General features: G+C 41.7%; 1 protein-coding gene across 1 annotated transcript in view; it reads left to right on the top strand.

Moving 5' to 3' along the window:
* ptprt (protein tyrosine phosphatase receptor type T) overlaps positions 1-17857 on the top strand; it is a 199781-nt gene that overhangs the window by 100883 nt on the left and 81041 nt on the right. The window contains exon 9 of the mRNA XM_088937357.1: positions 7273-7382. Within this exon, the coding sequence (XP_088793483.1) occupies positions 7273-7382 (110 nt within the window). The remainder of the gene's footprint in view (positions 1-7272; positions 7383-17857) is intronic.

Here is a 17857-nt window from a genome sequence, read left to right as displayed (position 1 = left end):
AGCTGTTTTGAGTGAGAAGGTGATGTTATGTGTAGTTCTAGCTGATTTGTTTTTGTTCCCACGTTCTTGTTGAGATGCTGGAGGATAGTAAAGACTAACTTCTGCTCTTGCTGCCCTTCTGAGCAACTCCGTTTCATGTTCCGGTTGCCTGGTCAGAATGAGCCCTGCTGTTCTTGGTACTTAGCTTAGCTTTCTCTAGTATGGCTTTCACACGTGGTCTCCACCTGCCTGCAGACTGTCCCAGGAACAGCCCTCGAGCTCCAGCACCTTGAAACACCCCAGTGCACCCCCAGAGGAGTGTCAGGTCCAGCAAGCAGGGTGAACCAGGGGTTCCAGGTCAGCAGCCCAGTGAGAGCCCAGTGTCTTCTGGGTTTGGCTCCACCCCAGCTCCTGGTGAAGGAGTTTTAAATTTAAATCAGTTAGTACCTCTAAATTGCAAATACATGTTTAGAGGGACATGCACCTTTAATGAAGTGAATGTTTTGAGTAATCAGTTGTAAGACCTTCATGTACAAGAAAATAATTAGGCTAATTGAGACTACTCAGGTTGAAAGACCAAGCAACAAACACCAGACTCCAGGGACTGAGATGGTCGCCCTCTATGAACAGTCACACTATGTAGTTACAGTAAATAAAACGGTAGGCAAATTCCAACATGATAGTTTTGTATGGCACATGTTTGGTAGGTTAAAAGGCATCAAAGTCCTTGGGTCCCAATTTCCATTGGCATTGGAGCGCTTGAAGTGAAAAGAATAGGAGCACAGGCGACCTTTGTGGATTTGGGCAGCAGAGGATGATCCAAACAGTAAGAGAACAGGCTGGTGCTGATGAAGGAGAGGGGGGAGTATGGCAGGCAGGCGATAAGCAGGAAAATAAAATCCAGTTCTGATTAACATGTTATAATACCATTCATCATTTGCGAGGCTTCTGTCACTTGCTTCTCCCCCTCTGATAGAGATAAAACCTGGAGTGTGATGACAAATCTAGCTGTGCCCCACTGTTACGTTAATTTAATCTGCTTACTCAGTTGTGGAAATCCGAGCTGGCAACTTCCTGTCAGATCCATAATTAAAATCTGATCAGGATGTTTTCCATTTGAACATTGCACTTGAAATGGGTGTTGTTTTTAAGAAATGATTTCAAAATAATTACTACCCTCTTGGAGTCTGCCACATGCACATCTGTAAATAGTGTATGCAGGATGAAACTAGGAATTATTTATCATTATTTCTATTGCCTTTTCCATCCCTTCGGAATTACAGATGCAGCCATTCAAAATGGGTGCGTTATTTTGCGGCATACCCCGGTGGGCGTGTCGCGGTATCACGCAGTGTCACGTGGTTAATCGCGCATCATTTGACGCTCTGCCGGAAACTATCCGGCGTCACCTTGTAAAACCGCCAGGGGGAGCTTAACCTCTCATGTACAGCATTTGAGCCTTTAATTTTGAACAGTGTATTACAGCATGTTAATCTTCAGTCATTAAAATGTTGGTATATTTTATGAAAGCAAGATTGCTCAGTTGGACAAAAGTACACAACCTACCTTTATCAGAAATATTTATGCATCAAAGCCTTTACCGAAGATATTACTAATAGTATTAATAATGGATGACTTTGGACAAGCTGTATACTCAAAGTATAATTTCTTTAGCACATTTGTACAAGCACTTGGAATCTGTCCAAGCCATACTTTGTCAGGCATTTTGTTTTACTTCAACGGGCATAAAAACTTCCTTGCTTTTAACAGGGCGTTTCATAATTTCTAACTACGAAAATGATTTAAAATGCGACACCTATCATTCAACTAGAGCTTAAAATATCACAAGGAAAAATACACACCGGTATTCCATTTCTCACGTTATACCGGAGTCAACAAGCATACTTTTAGAATTTGATTAAAAGGGAATATAATATGGAATCGCGTGTCTCAAGAATTTAATAACGGTATGATTATATCCGTGTACTGCGGCAGGGCTGTGTAGGGCTGTTTCGCCTGCCTGCTCATGCGAGCTGACTGTAGCCGACTGGTCTAGGTGCGTGCCTGCCAACGGGCAGGTTGTGTGCTCGAATCCAGGTGGAAGGTGCTGGACCTTCCAGTTTTATTTATTTTTTAATCGCGTAACATATTACCGTATGCAAACTGTACTGTATACAGTATGTATATGTATATTTAATGTCTTAACTGTGCCCGTTTAAGTATTGAATATTCATATCTAATTTTACCACTGAAGGGAAATCTTAACATAAACATACAGTATATGGCTGGTCTCGGTACTTTAAAGAAAACATACACACCAGTATTCCATTTCTCCCTAAACATTGTAAGCTTCGAAGTCTTTAACTAACGTGATACCGGAGTCAACAAGCATACTTTTAGAATTTGATTAAAAGGGAATATAATATGGAATCGCGTATCTAAAGAAATTAATAACGATATAATTATATTCATGTTGCAAAAGAACTGCAACGGACATAAAAACTCCCTTGCTTTTAACAGAGCGTTCCATAATTTCTAACTACGAAAATGCCAGGTGAAAGGATTTGTAAACATATTTTGTTAAAGCAAGTCAGTTTTTTCTGCAACACATAAAATACATTTTTCCAAGAAAGTTTAGCCTTTGTCACTAATGAAACCACTAAATAAAGACATAAATATAGAAATCTTAAGATTTGTTTTATTTAATGTTGGTAGCAGGATGAACTGTCAGAGTGTATATTTTGCTCGCAAAGTTGCTGCAAGATGTTAACAGTGAAAAAGGTATTTAGAAATGAGTTATTTCAAGATGAAAAAGAAAACATACACGAAACATGGTTTCATTACGACCAGAATCGGTCTTGAGATATTTTTAACTTGATTTACAGTATTTGAGAGGTATGTCTTAACACCGATACTACAGTGCTTAAGTACTGCTCACGTATATGTTTCTAGGTTTATATTATGCATTTCATACGGTCAAATTACTTTTGAGCAACTAATAAGAAGCGCGAAACGGTATGCATTTTACTTTCGTTTTGTGCTGGGACCCGTGGATTGATTAGAGATCAAGTACATACAAGTCATTTTTTAAATGTTGTAGTTCGTCTTGAAAAAATGTTACGAGTACATCATCTATCAACAATCACACAGGTTCTGTTTCCATATTGCGGATTTTGGTTAGGTATTATCAAATCCAGTGGCGCTGTTAGTTTACTGAGTCCCATGTCACATGGTCTGTGATTGAAGCCAGTTAGACCGGTTTAATTCGTCACAGCCAGCACTCTTCAGGTGTGAGGGTCTTCTGCTCAGAATGAAACGCGAATGTTTGTGTATATTCTAATGGTAGTGGGGGCAGGGTGTGTGGGAACAGGTTTGGTTGAAATTGCATTAGAGTTCTATGTTCTTCACACCTGAAACATTTTCTCTGAAAGCATTTTCTTCGCAGTTTAACCGATCTTGTTACAGCATGTTACAGTTTACTTTTATTAACCATATTAATTTTAAGTGCTTAATGTAAAATCTTGTAAAAATATATTTTCATTTCATTGTTCAAATATACATTAAGTCTGACTATCATATAATAAGTTAAATACAAAACTAAAGAAAAAATAGGGATAAATATAATTCAAAATATTTTGCTAACAATGTTAACTGTTTATGAATAATAAAATGTATTAACTAAGGAGTAGGATGGCACAGTTGTTAGTATGTTTTTTGTTTTGTTTCTTTTTCATAAATACAACAGTAGTACCTGATGTCTCAGTGGCTTTCAAAATTTAATTATGCAATAAATAACCACATGTAAGACTCTGATGCTTAAAATGTTTAGGGAGAAAGTGGAATAATGGTGTGTATTTTTTCTTTAAACTACCAATACCAGCCATATATAGTCTGTAACGTAGGGATTTCTATACGTCTTTATTTAGTGTTTACATTAGTGACAAAGGCTAAACTTTTAGCTTCAGTAACGTGTACATATCTCCCCTTTTTATAAAACAACATGGTTGAAAACTGTTCCAGAGCCACTGTTGTTTCATCAGTGAAAAGTACATCATGAAATGCCTCTCCCTGTTCAATCCACTGGAAAAAAGAAAAGGAGCATAAAGCTTCTGATGGTCATAAACGATATTCATTTAGGAGCAGCATCAGAGGTATGTTTTTAACTGCACTGCATTGGAGAGAATACCATAGTGTGTTTTTTTTTTACTCCCTGGCGGAAACTCGCTTCCAGAAGAATCAGTATGGCTCAGAGATTAAATAAAACTTCACTCGCACCAAACAAATGTATATTTCTAAATATCACAACATGATCGAATTTAAGTCATTTTAATAACAATGAATAGTCACCTATGCGTTACAATATAAACATTTATATTGATTTAAATCGCGTTTAAATCACCTTTATTTAAAACCCATAAATAAAGCTGATACTGTTTAGACTTCCAATTATTTAAAACTGTATTAAAGCAGCACGATACACAATGCAACGTAAATCGCTATCTTTGTCTTCTGTGTAATAATGTTCACCTCTCTGTCCAGCAAATTTACAGGTTAAAAACAATACTGTTAGGCTGGGAAAACGATTTTTTTTAAGAAATACAAAATGAGATATAATGATATGTTCCGGCTTAGACATTAACGAAGAGCATAACGCGTGTACTGTATACACTCCAAGTACAACCCCCCTCTCTGCAGGAGTGCTGGCTGTGACGAATTGAACCGTCTCACGGGTATTTTCAAAGTAGGAGGCGAGATTTCCAGCGAAAGACACTCCCCCCCCCCCCCTCAAAAACCCAGTAAGTACAGTACTTACTAGTTAAAGGCTAGGCTCCCGACTACGGCGAAAGGAACCCTTCTTTCATTAGAATACAATGAACATATTTTAGCCCTGAATGAATAAATAGCAAACATGGTTTACATAAAAGACATTTTTCCAAGAAAGTTTAGCCTTTGTCACTAATGAAACCACTAAAGAAAGACATAAATATAAAAATCTTAAGATTTTTAAAATGCATGACTTTGCTAAAATTTATTTGAAAATAAAAACAATTACAACCGCCAGGGGAGAGAGAGAACAGGGGAGGGATGTTGGTTTTGCATAAGGGGCGGGGCTATGGAAATTAGGTCTGTTTGGGAATGTGTAGTTACATGTTCTGGCTGTTTGTGAATTATCGTTGTTGAGTATGGAGTGTTGAGGTATTGATTTTGTGTAATGCTTTATGTTGAAAATTGAGGTGGATTTTGTTTATGATAAACAGGATAAACTGGGATGGGAGGAAGGTTTGGTTTTGCATAAGGGGCGGGATTATGATAATTGGAGGACTTTGCGAGAGTAAAATGGTTTGATATATTTGATTTTGTATTGTGGTTGTTATCTATGTTTTTGGTTGGTATTATGTTTATATGGTTGTTTTTGTTGGTTGGTTGTTATTATGGTTATTAATAATACGATCTATAGTTGAAATCTGAGCCTAAATAAAAAGAAAAAGCAAGTGATTAGGTTTATGAGCAATCTAATTACTTATTCGTTTAAAACGCTATATAAAATAAAGTTTATTATTAATTTGCTGCACAGAGCGGTGAATATTATTATGCATAAGACAAAGATAACGATCCTGATCAGTTTAGAAATCTGTGTACGCTGTAAAAGGTTTTTACTTAAACTTTTAAAATACACGTTTTGAATAGAAAGAAATCCTCTTCCTGTTACAGTATGTATAGCAAACCAGCACGTCTTTTTTCTCCAATCAGAGGGGTGTCAGATGGTGTCAGCCAATCACCATTCTGCGTTGGGTAGCAACGGGTGACTGTTCTCAGGCGGAAGATGTAAACAGCTTAATGTTCGTGTTAAATAATTTTTTTAAATTCAATTAAACGGGCACAGTTAAGACATTAAATATACATATACATACTGTATACAGTACAGTTTGCATACGGTAATATGTTTATGTTACGCGATTAAAAAATAAATAAATAAAACTAGAAGGTCCAGCTGGATTCGAGCACACAGCCTGCCCGTTGGCAGGCACGCACCTAGACCAGTCGGCTACAGTCAGCTCGCTGGAGCAAGCAGGCGAAACAGCCCTACACAGCCCTGCCGCAGTACACGGATATAATCATACCGTTATTAAATTCTTGAGATACGCGATTCCATATTATATTCCCTTTTAATCAAATTCTAAAAGTATGCTTGTTGACTCCGGTATCACGTTAGTTAAAGACTTCGAAGCTTACAATGTTTAGGGAGAAATGGAATACCGGTGTGTATTTTTTTCTTTAAAGTACCAAGACCAGCTATATACTGTATGTTTATGTTCCAAAATTAATATCGTTTATGGCTTTCACACGCGTTACAGTATGCTCCTATTCTTTTTATGCTCAGCTACTAAGATTTCCCTTCAGTGGTAAAATTCAATATCTACAACGGGCACAGCAAAGACGTTTTTACTGTAAGTCTTTCTACGACAGACCAACGGACCACGAGTGCCCCTGTCGGTCAACCAATCACTTACTGCGGTGCCACGCGTCATCTTGCGTCATACTGAGCGACGTCACCTGCGGTACGTGTCTGTGACGCGCACTTTGAATGGCTGCATCTGTACAATTCTATTACAGATTTTCGTTAATCAGACAAAAGACTTGGAAACAAAGCTGTGCCAAGAACCTGTGTTTGCCAATTTTGTAAAACAATGTTATATTTCTACATAGGACTATAATTGATGTATTAGTTTAGCTAATAAGCAATTAAATAATTAAGGTTATGGTAGAAGCTGAGTTCTGCAAAGGAGTAGATTGGAAAGACCTCAGGCCAAGGAGAACTTCTGTGGTTTACAGTTGGTTGAAAAGTCCCTTCTTTGGACATTTGCAAGTCTTCTCAGCAACTCTGGACAATAATCATGCATGACACCTGACACCTAAGAGTTGTTGAGCTGTCTCTTAATAAGCTGTTATGTAACGTTTCCTTGCTGTGACAAATTAATGAATGAATATGGAGCAAGTCCAGAAACACTGCCATGGGCTGGAGAGAGGGCGGAATTAAAGCTGTTCACCCCCTCTGCTTTTTAAGTTTTGATTTACAGACTGTTCTGAAGGGGGTGTGCTGAGACCGCTGGGCTCAAGGCTAAAGAGAGCATCTCTTGGGTTGGTGTTCTGTGGAGTGAATTCAGTTCAGCCGTCTGTGAGGGTTGACCACCCTGCCTCCCGTGTGTACGCTTGTAAGGGAACCTTATAAAACAGGAAGCTGTGCGTTTGGGTCCTCCTCTGGATGTCAGTGACCCTGCTGTTCTGTTGCAGTGCCTGGTCCCATCCCCATGGAGTCCATTCAGGGAGGCCCCTTCGAGGAGAAGATCTACATGCAGTGGAAAGCTCCGAACGAAACCAACGGCGTCATCACGCTGTACGAGGTGAGGCTCTGCACCGCTACCTGCAGGCCCTGCAGGCCCAGGCCCTGACGCGCCCAGCAGGATTGGAGTGTCTGCTGCTTTCATGCAGAGCTTGTAGAAACCCAAGGGCAGGATTTCACTGGGTCTGCTGAGATGTTTGTCTCTAGGTGATGTGTCTTGACAGCGCAGGGAAAACGTTTGATTTTGTAAGCGGAAAATTTTGCAGAACTTATCATTGAGCACCCATTTTGTGTTGCTACCCATGTCGTTTTGTTAAAACTTTGTGGTGACGGAAAGATTTTTCTTACTTTCACAACCTATCGTGTGATGAAATCCTTTTAATATTTTTTTTAAAGTTAACTTTAACTTGATGATGCACTATTTCCAAATTCTTTTTGATTTTTTTATACAGTAACTAGTTTTGTTTCACTGTTTAAAATAAAAAAACAACATAAACATGAGGTGCACATAAAGACAAAAACGTTTTCTAGGTTTATTTCGCAAGTGTGATGTGATGGGAGATGGCTGGCCTTTGGAAGAGACCGTCACCCAGGTAGTATAATGTAGCAAATCAAGCCTCTCCAGAAACCAGAGTGCACAATGCAGGAAACTCCATGCAGACTGCTGCCCAAGGCCTTGACTCAGCCCTGGACCCTGGAGCTGTGAGGCAGCAGTACTGACCAGAGTGCCGCTGCCCTGCTAGTCATCTAGCAATCTAGTGAGATTGCTGAAGTTCATGTTGGAGTCCTGGAAATGAGGCCTGATAATGCTGAAGTAACAAAATGAGCTTTTCTAATGAAATGAAAGAATGAAACAAAGTTATTTATTGTTCAGTAGCTCTGTGATTAATATGTAACTTTCATGTGGATTGGCAATGTAATTGTCATTCAAGTGCAGCAGCGCTGTCAACGAAAAACTAATTTGTTTCAGGTACCGCAAGTGTGCTTCACGCTTCCTTTGTGTCTGTGATCTACACATACTGCCCTTTTATTTTTACTTCATTCACAACAAGGGGGGAAAAAGAAAACTCCATGTGGATCTGAGCTCAGAATGTGTGCTGGAAGATTAAACACAAACAAGACTGTGAAGGCAAGCCCGAAATCGGACAGAAAAGCATAAAAAAAATTTCTGAAATATCTGAATCCCTATTAACTGCACAGGAGAGAATGAGGACCTGCAGTCACGCCCACACATGCTGCCAGTCTCCTGGCACCTTTCAGGAGAGTTGGAACCGCAGACGCAGGCAGGCCGCCGCCCTCTGCCTGGGGGTTATCTGGGAGCTAACCACAAGAGACAAGTGGGGCCTGCAGTATGTCAAAGTACAGTTATCACGGGGAGCAGGCGGCCTTTCTTTACACAGACGCTGTTGAGAGTGTGGATCTATGTGCCCCTGCTCTTTATTGGAGCTGATGTCCTCTCTTGTTTCAGGGAATGGCTGGATGAGCTCCTCGGGTTAAATAGGCGCTGAAAAACCTAAACTAGACGGGCCACCTGGTCTCCAGTTCCTTGCAGTCTTTCCTACTGTATGTTCTTAGGTCACACTGCTGTTTGAACCCTGGTCTCAGCTGGCCTGTGTAAAACCTGCACATCTAAGTGAGCTCCTTTGCAGGCTGAGACGCAGGCAGGATCCCCAGAGTTTGGATTTGTAAAAAGTAGTTCTATTTTTTGGAATGGGGAAAAAAAAGTGAAATCTGAGTTTGTTTTAATCACAACTCTTCAGAAAACCAACCACTGCAATAACTTCCTGTTTCTCAAGAATAAAATTAAGTTTTTAGCAGGAGAGGGATTGATTTTAGCCTCATATAAAGCTATGCAGATTCTGGCAGAAATATGTTGATTATAAGTACTGTGTATTTGCATTTGAATAACTGACGCTGTGTCTTATAAAACCAGCAGGACTCCAAGTGTATTAAACACCCGTTCACTCAGGCTCACTCGCTGGGGAGGCACATACAGAGTTTCTAAATCACTGTTTGAAGGTAAATTGCTATTCACTTTGATGTGGAAAAGTGTGTCTGCCACTTCTCCTCTAATCCTAATGGATTATTGATCTATTTAAAATTTTGTTTCATGGGATTATGACATTAAAGTAGCAGTATAAAAAGTGTGGCACTAAATCCATTCCTTGCTTGAAGGGGGGGGACACTAAAAGCCTGTTACGCCTCTTAATTTTATGGATTTTAGTTGCCGCAAAAGCCATTTTGTCAAGCTTTGTAGGTAGCCATTGTTTAGAGACATCATTAAGGTAAAATTAGTCTTTGCCATCTCCTTGATTGTAAATTTGACAGCAGGCATTGAGTGCATTCTGTCTAGTACAATTTGTTCACATTTTCTGTTGTACCTGGCATAATAGCGATCATTGATTCAATTAGGAAGGCAATGGATTGCATTTGTCCCAAGATCTGACGAACAATTGAAGAAGAGCTCTAAGCCTCTTCTCCACCTTACCAGGGACGTAAGTCCAGGCGCGTTTGTCTTTAGTCTGAAGGGGGTTAATGGGACACAGAGCAGTATTTACAGTGTTGATGATCAGGAGCATTCAGATTCCCTAACATAATGTGCCCTTATGTGCTGAGAGGCTGTCATTCCTCTGTGAAGTGATGAAGCCTTAGGCAGTGTCATATTGATTCTGGCAGTGCCAGAAAGGAGCACCGCTCTCTGCTAACTGGGAAATCTGGTTTTATTGTCTTCTATTGTATTAAGTGAATGCTCTCTCCCCCATTACAAACTTTGTCAGCGTGCTTACCGCCCTCAGTGCCAGTGCTCTTCCAATGTCAGCAGCTTTTAGACTCCCATGTAATGGAGAGAGCCCAGTTTACACCAGCGTTACTAAAAAGGAGCCCCAGGTGCCAAAGATGAAAGAGAAGTAAACAGATTAATCTTTTCTAGAAAGGCTCAAGCCAGTCCTAATGTATCTGAGCACATAAGGTCAATGCAATTTCATAGGTGTGTTTTTTTTCTCACTGAGGTCCATCTTAAACCACTTTATGGTTTAAGTACGGTTGGTACTCTTTCAAAAGGAGTCACAGTAAAATTGCAAAGAGGGATTAAAAATTTAAGGGACATGGTAGACTCACTTTATACACAGGTGTCAGTAGTAAATTATGTAGATCTAATGTAACGAGAGATGGCTTAGCGGACCATACGAAGCACTATAAGCTCATAGCGACTTGATTCATTATTCCTTACATTATGGCCTTTTGCTAACCAGGGCTGATTTCTTCATTGACCTGACCTGGAGCTGTGAGAGTGTAACACTGCTTAGATTGGGCCTTTCAGTATTTTTCGGAGATGTAAGAGCTTCCTTGACGCGTTCGACCAGCTGAAGTGTTTTGTGTAGGGTCTTGCTGCGGCTCATTCCCGTATTTTTCTCCTGATGCCTGGTCGTGACCGAATTGTGCTTTCTCTCCATCTGTTCCCATTTCCTTCCTCACTGCGCTGTGAAACACGGGACGTGAAGGAAAAGAAGAAAAGCGGGGAAAAAAAACAATAAAAAGGCAAATAGAATGTGAGCACATACATCCAGTAAAGTATTTTAAATTGTAGGCTGTTAGGTTAAAATTGTACAATGCACTAGAGTCAGGCCTCATTTAGAATATGTGCAGCGCTGTACAAAAAGTAGTTGTTGCTGCTCTTTAATCCAGCCAGAGAACAGTGACACAGAACATTCCTGAAACTGAGATCCTTCTTCAGCACACAGGCACAGACACCTGCCATTTTCAAATGAGTAGCCAAACAGACCAGGGGACTTTGGGAATCATGGGGCGTGAAGACACCATAACAGTGCCACTGTGTGCAGCTATTGACCTAACTGTCTTTATTTTGGACATAATTAAGACAGCAGAGCTATCTCTTACAGTGATTGGGGTGAGGATGCTACAAAGGTAAAATAACCTCTCTTATGAATTTAATTTTAATCAGATTAAGAGAAAAGTAGTTTTGTTTGATATGAATGTACTACAGAGGTAGAGCACCTTCTGCTTTGCATTCCAGCCCAGGTCTTTGTTAATTAATTAAGCTGCTCACTGTCTTAATTACCTGTGAATTTCCTGGCCTTTATCTCCTTGTCGAAGGTGCTGGGGGATCTCCACTGCTGTTGGATGTTAGTTTAAGATAGTTTTGTCAATAATGGTGAAAATAGAAATGAAACAAAAAACACATTTTTTTTGTAGAGGTGGCATTTCCAGTTGCAAGGAATAGAAACTGATGTTTGAAAATTTAATAGTTTTTTTCTCAAGTTATAGGATAAATTATACCCCCATTACTACCTTCTCTGCTCCCCCCTTACTCTCCCTACACACACAAGAAAATTCTCAAGGAGACTGAGGCTGTTAAATAAGTGCCAATAAGGGAGAAAGGGGTAATGTTTTGTCACAGCAGTTAAATTGATATTCCATCATTTCTACTGCATTATTTACACAGAAATATGCTCATCAGCAAAGATGAATGAAAACTGTAATGTACTGTCTCCCCATTATCAGTATTGCAGGGGAACTTTCTGAAATAACTCTGCATCTTAAATAACACACTGCAGGGAAACAGCTGATATGAATTGTTCATTGGAAAGCGTCCATCAGATCATGCTCTGGGTATTTTGGCTTGATTGCTGTTCATCTGGGAGAAGATGGGAAATGGCTCTGAATTGTTGTTCTACTCGACAGTGTAGAGGAGCTTCAGGTGGAGGGGAGAGATTGATGGCTTCTCTCCTCTGGATGGGTGAACAAGCACAGAAAAAGAGGGAGAGAGAAAGAGACCGAGAACAGGGAGCAAAACCGAGTGTTTTTGACTGGAGATGAATCGCCTTCATAGCAATCAAACAATCCTCACACCTTGTAGACCCTTCTGCAATATACCCACCACCCTGCACTCTCATTACATTCACCCCCTCCGCTAATTACCATTTCCAAGACAACACATTCACTAAGTTTGTTAACATTGTAGCCCCCTGGAAAAAACACAATTGGTTTCTTATTCCTGCTCTTCTCCTAGGAATATGTAAATAGAGTGAATTCCAGGCTGGCTGTTCATCGAGGCTTTGATTGTCTCTGTCGTGGTATTATCGAAAATGAACGTGGTGATTCTTGACTAGACCGTGTTCTGAAGAGCCTCAACACAGTTTATTTTAAACATCTCCCTAATTCACCGGTGTTTAAGGATTATCAAGACTTGGAAGTGAATTAAGCAAGGAATTTATTCCATTAGGGGAACTTTAGATGACTGGATTTAAGAAGTCACCTATTCAGCTGATTAAAGTCCAATTGTTTAGGTCGTTTGACAAATAATGACTCAACGGCAGCAGTCAAACCTGCTGGTGAGGGTGGGGAGACCCCTGTTCTAAGCAACATCCGGATTGTCTTGCAATCTATCTTATATCTAGATTGTAGCAACAAGACGGTTGTTAGATCCGTGCTGCACAGCCACAGTGGTTGCCTCACACACCATAAGCAGTCATTTTGTGGACTTTGCCATCAGCAGGATCAATAAAATTAGGTGTCACCTTTACACCTCTAGCACATCTACTGTGCCCTCCCTCCAGTCAAGATGACTGGCATTCCTCTGACCAGCTGCACCCCCACAGACTTGCTGAATTAGTTCGGAAAATCAATCCCTCTGCTCGTCTTTTCAACCCCATTCTCACACACACTCTTATTTACGTGTGCTGCCAAAATCCCAACTGTGGAAACAACGTCCCCTTTGAGATCCGGGTGCCAGAATCCCTGTTGTTGTTAATTCATTGGCATTTGTATAGTTTTGATATAGGAATGTTATGATTTTGGCACTGTTACTTTGCGTCCTATGTGGTCTGCACCAACCTTTAGGATATTTTTTAATATGAAAGGCTCTTTATGGGTTAATAAGTCCTACACAGCTGTTTAAAAAATTAAAGCATTCTTCATCATTGGTAGTGCAGCAGACTGTCCACACCAGCCTGTACAGTACTGCAGAGACAACAGTAATTTATACTGCTGGAGAATAGCAGAGCTATCAATGTGCAACAATGCAATAATGACACCATGTAAGAATCCAAACACCTTCTACAGACAGAGAGGGAGACACTTGGGTACCTCGGATTTGCTCTTCATTCCTGGTGATCTTAACGGAGCACATCCAGAGGACACTGTTTCTCCCGGATTGTCTAATTTAGTTTGAGTACTCCACATGTTTTATTTTATCTTCATGCTTCATCAGTCTATTTTATAGTGTTAATAAGTACTTGCATTATTCCATTGCTAAAGGGGCCCCTGAGTACACTGAATGTTTATATATGCACTATATATTCTTGAAATGTCAAACGGTAGAGGAATTAGCACATTTTTATAAAACGCTGTAAGTTCCTTATATGACTTGCATTGTTCTTTTGCGTGTCGGCTTCACTAAGTACCGATGAATCACCTAAGGCGCAGGGGATCCTCATGGTGGAGCTGAGTGTGCAGAGCCAACTTCCATACTGTTGCAGTGAGTCAAACAGTAAAAATGAATCGCGTTCATATTGCATTTTTCATTTTACGTACAGTAGCGCTTTCCTTTTGCCTGATGCTCTGTTCACCTCTTTAACAGTCAGCTCTGTCCTGAGTGGTGTCTGGTTGAAAACCAGTGACACATTAGCCAACATATTCTGGGCAAATGGACACGTTTGTCACAGGGGACATAAGACCTTGGCCTGTTTGATTAAATAGTATTTATTTTTTTTTCTCTGTGGATTGGTTTTTACTTTCATCAGTATAGATTGGTTACCATTTCAAACTGAAAGTTACGATGTGCACTCTTTAATTGCTGACCTCTTCTCACCTTTCCAAGCCCACCGCGGTTATCCGGCACTGATCAGCAGCAGCCACTGATGCATAGCAAGCTGCACATTTCTAGCTGTGCGTTTTATCGCGCAAGATCGAACAAAGGATCTGAGTGGGCAGTCTGAACAGTCCTGAAATCAGTGTTGGACAACACAGCGTTTTGGAAGTGCACTGAGGCACGGTCCTGCGTGTCTGTGAGTGCTGCAGCAAACCCAGTGACCCTGTTCCTCCTGCTGCTGCCTCAGCACTGTGGGTTAAAACACCAGAGCATGGAGAGAGGTGTTTGGACAGAAGGGGGCTGTCAGGCAAAACCCATTTTGATCAGAAACCACAGCACCTGCTAAATCCATCAGTTGGTCAACCAGTAGCCTTGGCCCTTGTGGGAGATGGGAGACTCTGATGGGATTCTCCCCGGGCCACCCGCCCTCATTCAGTCGTTTGCAGCTGATTGATACAGGGATCTTATCCAGCCCTGGTCTCCCAGCAATCTGGGCTCTTTGTTTTAGATGCCTTTGGCTTTCTAGTAAGGCAACCAAAGATGAAGAAATATAAACGAGTTAGTGAACTTCTGAAGAAGCTAATAAGGGGTCGTTTCTGTTGGCTCTGGCCTGTTGAGTTCAGTAGAAAAGTCTGTTTCCAGCACTGGGAATCTCTCGGCATTCGTGAGCAAGTGTTAAACCCCTTGATTTAAAAGCCCACTGAGGCAGCAGTAAAGCAGGACTTATTGATGGCTTGGATTCTATTTTCAGATGGGAAATTAACAGAGTTGCGGGCCCCCTGAGAAGTCTGCTGTCCAGAATCACTAAAATAAAAGACAACTGCCTTGAAGGCTCTCTTAAGAACTGTGTGGATGTAGCAGGTGGTTCCCTGATGTCTTTTATTTTAATGAATGTCCGTATAGAAAGGAATCAAAGATGGGCAGCTATTGTGGTTAGGAGACAACCTACTCATTAAACCATAATAATGGTAGATAACTGCAATTCTGTGATGTGGAGAATGATCCCCACCATTAAGTCACAGTGAAAAAGAAAGAGAAATAGAATCTGAAAATGGTTTTGCTTTTAAGGTCGTGATATACCAGGTTACCTTATGGTGTGTTATGGTGTAGGTGCCTGTGGATGAGTTTCATATTAGAACACAACTGCAAATTTTGTCTCTTCATTCAAGCATGTGCAAGTGCACACATTGTACACACGCACCTGTGCCTTTGCACAACAATCAGGGCCAGAGCTGTCACTTCCTTAAAAGTTTCTGGGTTCCCAGCAGTAAATGAAAGGGCTTTCAGACTGACCTTCGTCTGCAAAGTGGCTGCTCAATTAAAGCACGCGCTGCTCTCAAGCGTGAGCACAAGGCCGTGCAGCTCCTTCCTCGAAGGCTGCTCGGGCCCTGAAAGCTGGACGGAGGGCACAGAGCTCGTGGAGCCTTTGTCCTCCCTGACCAAGCTCTGGACAGGCTGCCGGAGGTGGGCAGGGTGGTGATTCAAAGGCCCGGCTGTGGACGGGTTTCAAACCCTGGTGAGAGGAGGAACGGGGGGCACGAGAGGCTGGCAGTTACAGTGGGAGGAGGTGGTCAAGGTCTCCAGTAATAACCCTGCAGGCATTAGGTTTGCACCCTTGGTTCCTCAGCCAGTGCAAGAATGTCCCAGGCAGTCATTCGGGTTCACATCAGAGTCGCTGTGTAGCAGACCACTAAACGGGAATTTAGTATCACTAGTAATTTTTGTTATACCCACCTGATCTGAAATAGGTAGGTAGAGGAGTTTATTGCCATATGTACAGGTACACTGGAATTCTTATTCACTCTAATCTCTCAGGACATGCACAGTGCGACAGGCATCACCACACAATGTACACAGTACATTACAAAATGGTACAAAATAAATAGTAACAACTCAGAACAATAAATAAATATGTTGTAGAGGTGTACAGTAGATGTAGTGCAGAGGTGCATTGAGTTCTTAGGTATTGCACAGTTAGCTGTTTATGATGTGCACTGCCACAGGGTAGAAGCAGGTCTCAAGCCTAGTGGTTCATGCTTTAATGGTGGAATAGCAAACTGTGTGGTTTCACATCTCGGCCCAGAGCTGTAAACCCTGCGACTGCACAGGGGAGGATGAGGAAGAGTGGGCGGACTCCCCTGACCTGCCTGCCTTCAGCCCAACCGTCTTGTAACAGGTCACAGGCAGCACAGCCCTGTACCACAGGCTGAGCACCAGCTCGCAAGTGATCGGGCAGCCACAGGCGTCTCGTGTTGGCTCAAGTCCTGACCGAGTTAACCCACCCTTCCCTCGGCTGCACTCAGCCGGCTATGAGCCGCTGCTGGGAGAGTCCCTGTCACAGCGGAGTAGTGACTTCACCCAGGTTGAACCTGTGGTCACAGTCCCCCATCTGCTCTCAGGCAAGCACCTTTTCTAGGTGAGGATGGCAACATATCTTACCTGGCTGTCCTCTGACGCTTACAGCACGTCTGGAGTGTCTGATGTCAAGCAACGCACCACGCAGAGATTTGCAGTCAGAGGCTGACTCCTCCAGCAGCATGCAGAGCTGCACATGTGCGTGTATGGCCTGCTACACTGGGAGGAATGAGGCCAGCAGCTCTTATCATTGAAGAAAAAAATGTACAAAAATCCTTGTTTTCTATCATCTTTCATCAGAGAGGATGACCTGCTTTACTAGTGTCCATAAACTTCAGATTAGTTTGTCTATTGCCAGTCCCCTGGGTCAGAAAAGATGGAAGCCTCTTGCTAAATTGAAAAACATAATGGAGAGCTATCGATCGGCATTGATAGCTTTTTTTATTTTTAGTCGTAGAAGAGAGTGATGGTGTTCGTGGAGGATGGTGTTGCGTTAATGACATCTTTCAGCTTGGATCTGACAACTGGGCTGTTCACTTTCAAAATGGTCAGTTTTAATGTTGTGTTATGCTCTCTAAAACACTCTGACTGAACAGATGGTCATGCGTTCTAATGTACAGGATGTAATGTCCTGAGCCAGAACAGGTAAAGATTCATTCCATACTGAAAGGTAAGGAAAAAGACTGCGTTTCAGAGGTGGAGCTCTCTTCAGGTGTCATGAGTGTGTTTTTTGTAGCAGGTTCTCTTTTAATTTTAACAGGCATGCCATTAGTAAAATATACAGATTAACATTTGTCAACAGGGTTGATCAACAGGTAGACTACTCTGAAAGCAACAGGTTGGTAGTATATGTGGTCATTACTAGAAGCAATACAAGCTGTATTTCGGAGACTCGTGCTTTGCAGCAGGTTACAGGTGCTGTCCTGTGGGATTCTGTCCCATTCCTCTCGTAGAGGCTGGACAAGCACATGCCTGTCTGATGGTCACTGAGGACCAGATATAAAACTCATTCCAGAAATGTACAATGCATTTTAATTCTGGCCGGTGGGGCATCACCGGCATAACTGCCCCAGCACGAGGATGTGCACTATTCTTCTAGCACGTTTGTCACGTCAGGGTGATCCCACAGGATGGGCAGCAAGTGAGGTTCACCATGAAAGAGGGCGTGGCCCCAGTGTTGGCACGTCGTGAGAGGTGTTGCTCAGACTTAATGATGAAGGTGTGGTCCTGTGTGGGGTGTACAGGTTCCGTTCTGTCCTTCTCTTGATTTCCGTAAGCTTGAGTTTCAGTACCTGGAATCACTGCAACACATTTGCATGATCAGCTCTCACTAACGAGCTGATTTCGTGCTT

Source organism: Atractosteus spatula, chromosome 19 (assembly GCF_055471065.1).
Source record: "Atractosteus spatula isolate fAtrSpa1 chromosome 19, fAtrSpa1.hap1, whole genome shotgun sequence".
Lineage (NCBI taxonomy): Eukaryota > Metazoa > Chordata > Actinopteri > Semionotiformes > Lepisosteidae > Atractosteus > Atractosteus spatula.
This window is presented reverse-complemented; position numbering and strand designations above follow the sequence as displayed.